Raw genomic sequence first — 10,923 nt, forward strand, 5'->3', positions numbered from 1 at the left:
TTCCTGGATTTCCACATCAAGAAAGCTGTCAAGCACAATATTAAAATCCTCTACCCAAGAGAATTTCCTCAACTCCAATTTGGAAAATAACTGTTCAAAAAGACTGCTTGCTCCTTGCCAGGGACAGAAACAAGGTTTGCTGAATATAGTGGGGCCTCCTTATCCATGGACTCAGGAACTGTGTCCCCAATCTGGGACTTAGTCCCAGAAAATAACTACCAATAAAGGGGTCAAACAGGGTTGCATCCTGGCACCTCTATTGTTCAACCTGTTTATGAATGACCTCGCTCCAGCCTTGGAGAATGTTAACAGCCGTTGTCCTAAGCTGGGCAACCTTCGGGTGCCACTGCTTTTATATGTAGATGACACGGCTCTAATATCTTGCACCCGCGTTGGCCTTTTGAGGTTGCTTAACAAATGTGCTGAATATCTAGCAACCAACAAGCTGGAGATTAATTATACCAAGTCCAAAGTTATGATCTTTGCAAAGAGTTGGAAGTCTTACAGCTGGATCTGTAAGGCTAATAAGATTGAGCAAGTCCGCCAGTTTAAATACTTGGGTATTACATTTCACTATAGGCACTCATGGGCTTCCCATCGCAGCTCAGTGCTTAACTTGGCTAAGCTTTCATCATCAGCAATTGCACGATTTTATCATACCCAGGGCAACAGATATGTTCCAGCAGCCCTGGAGGTTTTCAAAGCCAAGACTATTACCCAAGTTCTATATGGTGTTCCGGTCTGGTTCAAGGCACTAAATCTAGCTACGGAGCGTATTCAATCTATTTTCCTTAGGAAAATTTTAGGCATGCCAAGATGTGTCCCTTACTCCGTTTTATGCCTTGAGACAGGTCTTATCAGGTTGAACACAATGGCATGGCTAAGATTTGCAAAGTTTTGGCTTGGTATCCTTTTCAATGTGGTCAATGACAGTCTGATGTTCCAATTGGTATCAGACTCGGTCCTGCCTTGTGGGATCACCATTTTACACACCAAGTTAAAATTAATTGGTCTCGATATGGAGTGTCTGGGTATGTTGTGTCAAACAGCAGCATATAGAGTTGTCAGTGAGAGAATCATGGACATTGAATGTCAAGAGCTAATGAGTTTGGCCAACACCTCCTGCTACCCATTGCACTTTCATGTACCCGTCCAGTTAGGCAGGATGCCATTTTATTTATCCCAGCTGTATAATCGGCAGTTAAGAAGAGACTTCATGTTGGCAAAATGTAATGCCCTTCCTTCAGCCCTTCTATGGGGCCAGTTTAAAGGGATACCTCTTTCAACAAGGCTCTATCCTTGTGAACTGAACCATGTGGAGTCAGTTGAACATATCCTTTTGTTCTGTCCCTTGCATAAGACCCAGCGTCAGAAACATCTTATGCCCATCCTAGCGCACTTCCGGAGATGGGCAGAGGTAGATGTGCTACAAGCACTTTTGTCAGTAGAGAAGCGAGAAACTCTTATCAACATCTCTTGCTTTGTCGCCACAGTCATAAGTACACGGGAAACGAGACTCGAAACCTTGCCCTGTATGAGATCAGCTAATGGGGGCACTATTGACTATTGGATTTTTCCTGTGTGTAACATGCATTATGGATTGTGGAGCCATCTTCTGATCTTATATAAATTTTGAATTTTATTCGTATATTGTTTTGATGTATATGTATATGCCAATAAAGGTTACAACAACAACAATGACTCAGGAACTGCTGTGGCTGTAGGGCTTCCCAGGACCTCCTGGATGCGATTGGAAATGTCTTCCAGTTGCATCTGGGGAGGTCTTAATCCCACACCTCAGAAGGCCTCCCAGACACTCCTTAGAGGCACTTCTGGTTGGCCAGCAGCACCCCCCTGCAGATTTGATTATCCATGGAAATCTGTATCAGTGGGGGGTCTTGGAACGGATTCCCCTGTGAATATATCCTCCTCAAATCTCTTAGGCATTGCTATTCCAAAGATTATATACTGAAATAGCATGATTAAAAACACAATGGAATTACAAGCATGAAAACCTAGCATACTTGTCACTCCTTAAGTGCCAATACATTGGCAAGGTTCCACAGGCTGAGCATAGTTCACAGTCATAACACCACTTGTATGCCAGCACACTCTGTAAGTCAGACAATAAAACATTCATAAGAACATAAGAACATAAGAACAGCCCCACTGGATCAGGCCAGAGGCCCATCTAGTCCAGCTTCCTGTATCTCACAGCGGCCCACCAAATGCCCCAAGGAGCACACCAGATAACCAGAGACCTGCAAGGCCTCCTGGGAATTGTAGTTAAGAACATAAGAACAGCCCCACTGGATCAGGCCATAGGCCCATCTAGTCCAGCTTCCTGTACCTCACAGCGGCCCACCAAATGCCCCAGGGAGCACACCAGATAACAAGAGACCTCATCCTGGTGCCCTCCCTTGCATCTGCATTCAGGTTAAACACATCTGTAGAACTTTTCTGAAACAGTAATATACCAGCAATGATTTTTGCATATTTTAGAAATACTCTCAAGGTAGAGGAAGGCAGTTGAAGATTTCAGTAACACTTAATTCCTGAAAACAGGGATGCAACTCTGCTTCTCTTGCACAAGCACTCAAAAGTTTCAGGAAGAAAGATCTGCACATGAAGCAGAGAGTAAGGCAGCAACTATAAAACAATCTGGGTATTCACATTTTGCTTCTCCATTAAAACTACAAGGACAGGGAAAAAAGACTGCTCCATCCTTACCTTTGCAGCATCCAAGAGTAGCCTTGAATAGCATCTCCCTGAACTGTGCCACGCAAGTCGATTTAGTACCGGTGGAGTCTGAAAAGAAGAAAAGCGAGCCTGCTGTAATTAAGAGCACAAAGTCCACGATCAGAGAACACTTCAAGCATCTCATGCATACATGACCAGAACACTCAAAAAACATTTGCTTCAGAAAAGTAACAAAAGAAAATCAGGCTAGCAGGGAGCAGAAACAAAGGCATCCAACTATTTAAAATGCTAAATGGCAACGAACCGTCCCCTTCCCCCACTTGTGCTCCAACCAGGCTTCTGCTGCTTTGTATTCTGAAAGTCTCTCTTCCAGTTCAATCTTTTCTCCCCAGTTGACACATGAATTCATTTCAGAACAATCTCACTTTCATATTTCCCTATTCTTGCTGAGATCCTTTAATCTAGCCTAGTGGTTCTCAAACTTTATCCCACTGGGACCCACTGTTTAGATCAGTGGTTCTCAAACTGTGGGTCAGGACCCACTTGGCGGGTCGCAATCCGATTTCTGGTGGGTTGCGAGAAGCTGGCGGCAGCCATCTTGGAAGATGGCAAAAGACCTAGGTGGCACCATTTTGGAAGTGGGCAAAGCCTGGGCATTGCCATTTTAAGCTTCCCGGAATGTATTGGCAACCTTCAGTCTCGAAAGACTATGGTATCGCGCTCTGAAAGGTGGTTCTGGCACAGCGTCTAGTGTGGCTGAAAAGGCCAATCCGGGAGTGACAATCCCTTCCACACCGGGAGCAAGTGCAGTCTGTCCCTGGTCTGTCTCCCTGGCTATGGGCCTTCCTTCTTTGCCTCTTAGCCTCAGACTGTTGGCAAAATGTCTCTTCAAACTGGGAAAGGCCATGCTGCACAGCCTGCCTCCAAGCGGGCCGCTCAGAGGCCAGGGTTTCCCACTTGTTGAGGTCCATCCCTAAGGCCTTCAGATCCCTCTTGCAGATGTCCTTGTATCGCAGCTGTGGTCTACCTGTAGGGCGCTTTCCTTGCACGAGTTCTCCATAGAGGAGATCCTTTGGGATCCGGCCATCATCCATTCTCACGACATGACCAAGCCAACGCAGGCGTCTCTGTTTCAGCAGTGAATACATGCTAGGGATTCCAGCACGTTCCAGGACTGTGTTGTTTGGAACTTTGTCCTGCCAGGTGATGCCGAGGATGCGTCGGAGGCAGCGCATGTGGAAAGCGCTCAGTTTCCTCTCCTGTTGTGAGCGAAGAGTCCATGACTCACTGCAGTACAGAAGTGTACTCAGGACGCAAGCTCTGTAGACCTGGATCTTGGTATGTTCCGTCAGCTTCTTGTTGGACCAGACTCTCTTTGTGAGTCTGGAAAACGTGGTAGCTGCTTTACCGATGCGCTTGTTTAGCTCGGTATCGAGAGAATGAGTGTTGGAGATCGTTGAGCCAAGGTACACAAAGTCATGGACAACCTCCAGTTCATGCTCAGAGATTGTAATGCAGGGAGTTGAGTCCACATCCTGAACCATGACCTGTGTTTTCTTCAGGCTGATTGTCAGTCCAAAATCTTGGCAGGCCTTGCTAAAACGATCCATGAGCTGCTGGAGATCTTTGGCAGAGTGGGTAGTGACAGCTGCATCGTCGGCAAAGAGGAAGTCACGCAGACATTTCAGCTGGACTTTGGATTTTGCTCTCAGTCTGGAGAGGTTGAAGAGCTTTCCGTCTGATCTGGTCCGGAGATAGATGCCTTCTGTTGCAGTTCCAAAGGCCTGCTTCAGCAGGACAGCGAAGAAAATCCCAAACAAGGTTGGTGCAAGAACACAGCCCTGCTTCACTCCGCTTCGGATGTCAAAAAGGTCTGATGTGGAGCCATCGAAGACAACAGTGCCCTTCATGTCCTTGTGGAAAGATCTGATGATGCTGAGGAGCCTGGGTGGACATCCAATCTTGGGGAGAATCTTGAAGAGGCCGTCTCTGCTGACCAGGTCGAAAGCCTTTGTGAGATCTATGAAGGCTATAAAGAGTGGCTGTCGTTGTTCCCTGCATTTCTCCTGCAGTTGTCTAAGGGAGACTACCATATCAGTGGTGGACCTGTTGGCTCGGAATCCACACTGCGATTCTGGATAGACGCTCTCTGCAAGTACCTGGAGCCTCTTTAGTACAACTCGGGCAAACAGCTTTCCTACAACGCTAAGGAGAGAGATGCCGCGGTAGTTGTTGCAGTCACCCCTGTCACCTTTGTTCTTGTACAGCGTGATGATGTTTGCATCCCTCATGTCTTGAGGTACTCCACCTTCTCTCCAGCAGAGACAGAGGATTTCATGCAGCTCAGTGACGATGATCTCTTTGCAGCATTTTAGGACTTCAGCAGGGATGCTGTCTTTTCCAGGTGCCTTGCCAAAGGCAAGGGAGTCCAGGGCCACGTGAAGTTCTTCTAGGGTTGGTTCACTGTCAAGCTCTTCCAGCACAGGCAGGCACTCAATGTTGTTCAGTGCTTCTTCGGTGACTACATTTTCTCTGGAATATAGCTCAGAGTAGTGGAATGGAATGGAATTCCCGGAATGGAGACGTAACTAAGAGCGGTTTGCACATGTGCAAAGAAAGCAGCGTGCCGCTTTTCCCCAGAAAGCATGCTGCTGCCTTACAGCTCTGCATTTGGAAGCTTCCCTCAGGGGGACCAATCGCAGAGTGCAGGCTTGGACTGCAGGCAAAGAAGGACCGGGAGAGATGTGGACGAGCCAGCCAGGCTTCTCCCCACCAACCTTTGACAGCTTGGCTGCCTTGATGGGATGGGCTGCCTCAGGGTTGCAAGACAGAGCAGCTCCCCCCCCCCCCCGCTGGACTGGGCTGGAGAGTGCAGGCGGAGACCTGAACACAGGGCTGGGTAGTAGAGGCAGACCCGTGTGATCTCCCCTCTTGTGAGCTTGCCTTGAAAGCAGCATCGCTGCCGCAGCCACCCCACTGCCGTTCTCATCCTCTGCATCACAACCTCTCTCCCTCTCTGAAATTGCCTGGAAGCCATAATCCTTTCCTGCCCTGCCTAGCACATCCTCTCTCTATATCTTTGCTGGGGTGAGGGGGGATCCCTGGCTGCCAAGAGAGCAGCCAGGAGGGAGGGCAAGCCTAGCATGTGGTGGTGGGGGAAAGCACCCAGGGAGAGTACTGCTCCCCCAGCCACTTCTCTGATGTGCACTCTTCCCCTCTTCTTACTTCTCTCTTAGGTTGCAATTCTGTCTACTCTTACCTGGGAGTAAGCCCCATTGGCAATAATGAGAGAACATTCTGAGTAGACGTGCTTAGGCTTGGGGGAGATGAGGGGAATCGTCCCTGCTTATCTTCCTTCTGAGGGGGATGCTACTGTTTTTATTTCCTTTATTTACAAAAGTTCAAGCTACTTCTTGTATTGAGGTGCACGAGTAGGGTGTTTCTGGCTAGTGCTGAGCACAGCATCAATAGCCACATCAATGTTTGTTAGTTTCAAGCGCAACACAAGAAGTAGCTTGAGATTTTGTAAATAAAGACAGAAACAAAAACAATAGTAAATAAATAGTCAAATATTTTGTTCCAGATGTTTTATTTTTTGCTTGATAGCAATGGTAGTGAGGGCAGGGAGAATTGGAAGAAGCTCCTGAGCTGGAATACTGTCTCTTGTCATGTACAGTTTGAGTTTCTAGGCAAGAACTTCCTGCTCGATGACATCACTTCTGACTCTGACATCACAGTGATGTCACATCCTGTTTGATGATGTCATTTCTGGTTATGGCATCACTTCCAGGTTGCTGACACCACTTCCGGTGGGTTCCATACAGATTGTTATTCTCAGAAGTGGGTCCCGGGCTAAAAAGGGTGAGAACCACTGGTTTAGACAATCTGTTGGGACCCATCAGAAGTGATATCGTTAACCTGGGAGTGATTTCATGGCCAGACGTGACATCATCAAGCAGGCAAATAACACCCCTTCATACAACAAAGTCAAATCAATTAATTTAATTAAAAGTTTACAATAACTATGTGCTTAAAAAATTATTTCAAATAAAGAACCCTCCTAACCCTCCCAGACAATTGCTGGTCTGTTCAAAGTCACATTTAAGTACTTCTCTTGTTGTTGATTAACCATCCTGCTGGAATCAGTGAGACTTGAAAGGCATAACTTTTTAACTCCTCAAAGTACAACAGAATCAGGGCATGATGACTGGCAAGAGTATGGTTAGGTCTTAAGTTTTCTTCTGCAATAGGATTATGAGTGTTAATGGATAACTTGAAGCAGTGTACCCCAGACCTTTTCTCCAGGAATATATTTCTGGATCACCTCATATGAAAAATGTAGACAGAACCTAAAGAATTCTGAAATGTGGCCCCGTGATGGGTCAACAAAGCACCAGCTTGCTTCACTGACTTATACAGGGCACTACTGTGCTGCAGACATGCTGGCCACTATAAGTAAAGCCTAGTTTTTAGACACTCTGATCCTAAACACTTAGTCCACTGGAATCAACAGGACTCACTCCTAAGTAGTGTGTGTAAGATCAGGGTACAAGTAAAACTTTTCTAGGTTTCTTAGCTCATGAACAGCTAGCTAGTAAATTTCATTCCCCCCCCTCCCTGGCAGTCTGAGATGCTACATTCCTTTTTACCACTTCATTGTGCTGGATACATAGATAAGGCCTCTCTTTAAAAAGTAACAGCATTCATGACATTTTATCAAAGCCAAAAGAAATTCTGCCTGGGAAGCAGTAAAACAGACAGATAGGACTGCCACCAGAACAAGAATTTAGGTGCGTATGTAGCATAAGAATACACTTAAACCAGTGGTTCCCAAACTTTTTTGACTTGTGACTTCCTTGACCTACTGGGCCATTGGTTCCAGCTTCCTATTAGGGCTACAATCCTAAACATCAATGGTTCTCACACATTTTAGAGGAAGGGGTGTCAAAAATAAGGCCCAAAGGCTGAATGCGGCTCCCAGAAGCAATCTATTTGGCCCCCAATATATTTGGGCTCTCCAACTTGATCAATGGGCTCTCTTGTATCTTGAAAATACGAACAAGATTTACACATTTTTCTCTTCTGTCATTTGCAGCTAATGAGTTTCTATGTGGGAACGAAGTGCTTATTTCTGGTTATCATCTGCTTAATGATGTCACTTCTTGTCCTCAGCAGGCACCATGAATGCTAACTTTGAACTTCTGTATGAAATGTGTTTGACATCCATGCTAGAGGCTGTTGCCTGTACAAAGGTTAACGGGCACAGCTATAATGGTGATTGGGCAGCAGTGATCCTCCCCATAGCAGTTTATTTAACCCTTGGAGCACATTGCCTAATCTGCCCTGTTAGTTTCAAGAACCACTAAAATTTGGGTTCCAGACCCACTGTTTGAGAACCGCTGCTATACATTGTACAGGGTGGATGGTTTTTCCACAAGAATTCTGCAGCTCCCTTGGCTGGTTGCTGTGGCTCCTGGGGAGCCAAGCCTCACAGTTTGGGAACCATTGCACTTAAACTCACAAAACCCCTCCTTGTCACTCTGTTACACATGCCAATTGGACACCAAAAAGTATTTTAAAGGTAAAGAGCATATTAAATGTCATTAATATTAACAAAAAACTGATAAATACCCCTCAGAGGTATTTATTATGCATTAACCTATTCTGAATAAATAAAACAATTTATTGCAGGAGGTGAGAACCCAGATAAAAAGAATTCTGCATGTGTACTAGAATGCAGTGTCTCAATAGGGTTGCTCTGCTTACCTAAAGCAGATTCTAGGGTCCTCTAATCTCCCAGATTAATGGAGGTTTACATGGCAACTGCTTGATTGCACTTGGGTGCAACTGCGCCTTTGGTCTGAACTTGCAGGACTTATCTAAGTGTTAGGATCTTTATTTTTGTTCAAACCGTTGCTACAACGGGGGTAGCAAACAATGGCATATCTGGAGAAGCAGGCTACTGAAATTTTTTGTGGGCTCTAACACTTGCAAGACTAAGGCTTCAATCCTATACACTTTCTCGGGAGTAAGCCTACTGAACGCAGTGATACCTCATAGAATTCTGCCATGAACTACTCATCTCTAGTTGCATGGAGCAATGGGTACTGGGCAAACTGCAGCATTCCTTCATTACATTTGTACCTTTCCCTTCCTCTAGTCTTTCCTCCCCCTCACCTCTACAACTGTAACCTTGAGGACAGGGTCTTACCATTGCCATACATGTTCAGTACTTGGGATTTTTTTTTGGGGCTTAAACATCCAGGGCAGTATATGTGTTTGACCTCCAACCTCCATTTTAACTTGTGTGAAAAATTAGTCAGAAATGGTGAAGGGTCACCATCTCTTTGGAACGCACTTTGCATTCTATTTTATGATTATTTTGTTACGTTATGATTAGCACATTTTTGGCATGAAGTCTGACTTGAGCCAACTGCAGACTGAGACCAGACAGAGATCATGTGTGCCTAGGGGCATAAACCACTCCTTATGCCTTGTCCTTTATTCACATACCAAGTTAACTTTATGAAAAACTAAATTATCCTGGACTTCTATGATCAGCCACAAGGCACTGATGATCCCAAATAAGCCTTCCCTTTGACAGGAGTGTCAACCCTGACGGAGGCAAGCCGCAGAAGCTCTTTAACTGGTACTCAGGCTCTCCCAGCACCACCATCAGCTGTGCTAAGGCGCCGCTGCCAAAAGGGCAGCCTGCATGATAACTGGGCTCTCCTGTACCCTGAAAATATGATCAAGATTTGCACATTTTTTCTCTTCTGTGATTTGCAGCTCAAGAGCTTCAAAGTGAGGGGAAAGGCGCGTATCTTGGGTCATCACCTGCACAATGACATCACTTCCTGCACAATGACATCACTTTGGCCCACAGTTAAATGCCTTTTTCTGGTATGCTGAGCTGATCCAAAAACTCCAGATAACTCCATCCGGGCCAGGCGACATCCCCACATACACCGACAGGGAGTTCCACAGCCATCCGGCCCACGCACCACTCCACATCCAGTGGCACAGAGTTTCACAGCTGCACAGGCCAGGTGCCACCCCGCATCCAGTGGTGGGAGTTCCACAGCCGTCCAGGCCAGGCGCCACCCCCCATCCAGTGGCAGGAAGTTCCACAGCCATCCGGCTCATGCAGCCGGATGGCACAGAGTTCACATCCAGAGGCACAGAGTTCCACAGCTGTCCGGGCCAGGCAACACCCCACATCCAGTGGCAGGGTGTTCCACAGGCCGCATTGGGTAGAGCAGTATCCCCAACTACCTGTCCTAACCCATCCTGAGCGGCTAGCCCTGGTTGTGGGGCTGGGGGAGGGGCGGAGCCCCCCTGATCTGTCCACTCACCCACCCCCTGCAGTGGCTGCCACCCTACGCGCACCTACCTGGGAGTAAGCGCCACTGGAGTGAATGAGGCTTACTTCCGAGTAGACACGCTTGGGACTGGGGCTGCCAAGCAGTCTGAGTAGTTGCCCCTGCGGGAGGGGCCTGGCCTGGCCTGCCGGCCTGCCTGGGGGCTCCAGGTCCAGCAGCCCCCAGCAGGCCCGTCCCACGCCCCCCGTCCGTCCTCCCTCAGGTGACCCCTCCCGGCCGCCCGCTCTCCTCAGCCGCCCCCCTGCGGCGCACCTGGGAGGTCTCGAGCGGCGGCTGGCTGCTCCTCCACGCGTGAGCCCAGCTCGCCGCCGCCGCCGCCGCCGCCGCCCCGTGCCGAGGGAACGCCGCCGAGACGCACGGCTGCCGGGCCCTCAGCAGCGCCATTCTGGAAGAGGGGATTGTGGGATGCGGGAGCAGAGCCAGCCGGTCAGGCAGGCGCCGGAAGTGACGCCAGACCACGGCAGAAGGGGGCGTGGCCGCCTGCAGCCGACAGGGCGTGGCTCATGGGGAGGTGCCAATCATGGGGCATGCCCACCCCGTGGGCCTGGCTAATAGGAAAGCTCCAATCATAGCGCTTGCCCCTCTCGGCGTGGGCGTGGCTCACAAGAGAATTCCCATCTTGGATAAGCTCATCTCCTTGAGGGCGTGGCTAATGGAAAAGTGCCAATCATGGGATGAGCTCCACCCCTGTGGGCGTGGCTAATAGGAAGGTGTCGATCAGTATTTCTCTGTCACCAGGCAGGTTCTCTCAAGCGGGGCCTGAGCAGCGCCACCCCCTGGAGAGCGGGAACCCTGTCCTTCCCCTGCTTCACAGTGTGTCTCAAGCTGTGGGTCGCCAGCG

At 48.2% G+C, this 10,923-nt stretch overlaps 1 protein-coding gene across 1 annotated transcript in view; it reads right to left on the reverse strand.

Moving 5' to 3' along the window:
* ABCB7 (ATP binding cassette subfamily B member 7) overlaps nt 1-10,471 on the reverse strand; it is a 47,016-nt gene extending 36,545 nt beyond the window's left edge. The window contains exons 1-2 of the mRNA XM_066640078.1: nt 10,335-10,471; nt 2,731-2,808 (exon numbers count right to left, since the gene is read on the reverse strand). Coding sequence (XP_066496175.1) covers nt 2,731-2,808; nt 10,335-10,466 — 210 coding nt within the window. The 5' untranslated portion in view covers nt 10,467-10,471. The remainder of the gene's footprint in view (nt 1-2,730; nt 2,809-10,334) is intronic.
* Between the last annotated feature and the right edge of the window lie 452 nt (nt 10,472-10,923).

The sequence above is a fragment of the Tiliqua scincoides genome, chromosome 12 (assembly GCF_035046505.1).
Source record: "Tiliqua scincoides isolate rTilSci1 chromosome 12, rTilSci1.hap2, whole genome shotgun sequence".
NCBI classification, from domain to species: domain Eukaryota; kingdom Metazoa; phylum Chordata; class Lepidosauria; order Squamata; family Scincidae; genus Tiliqua; species Tiliqua scincoides.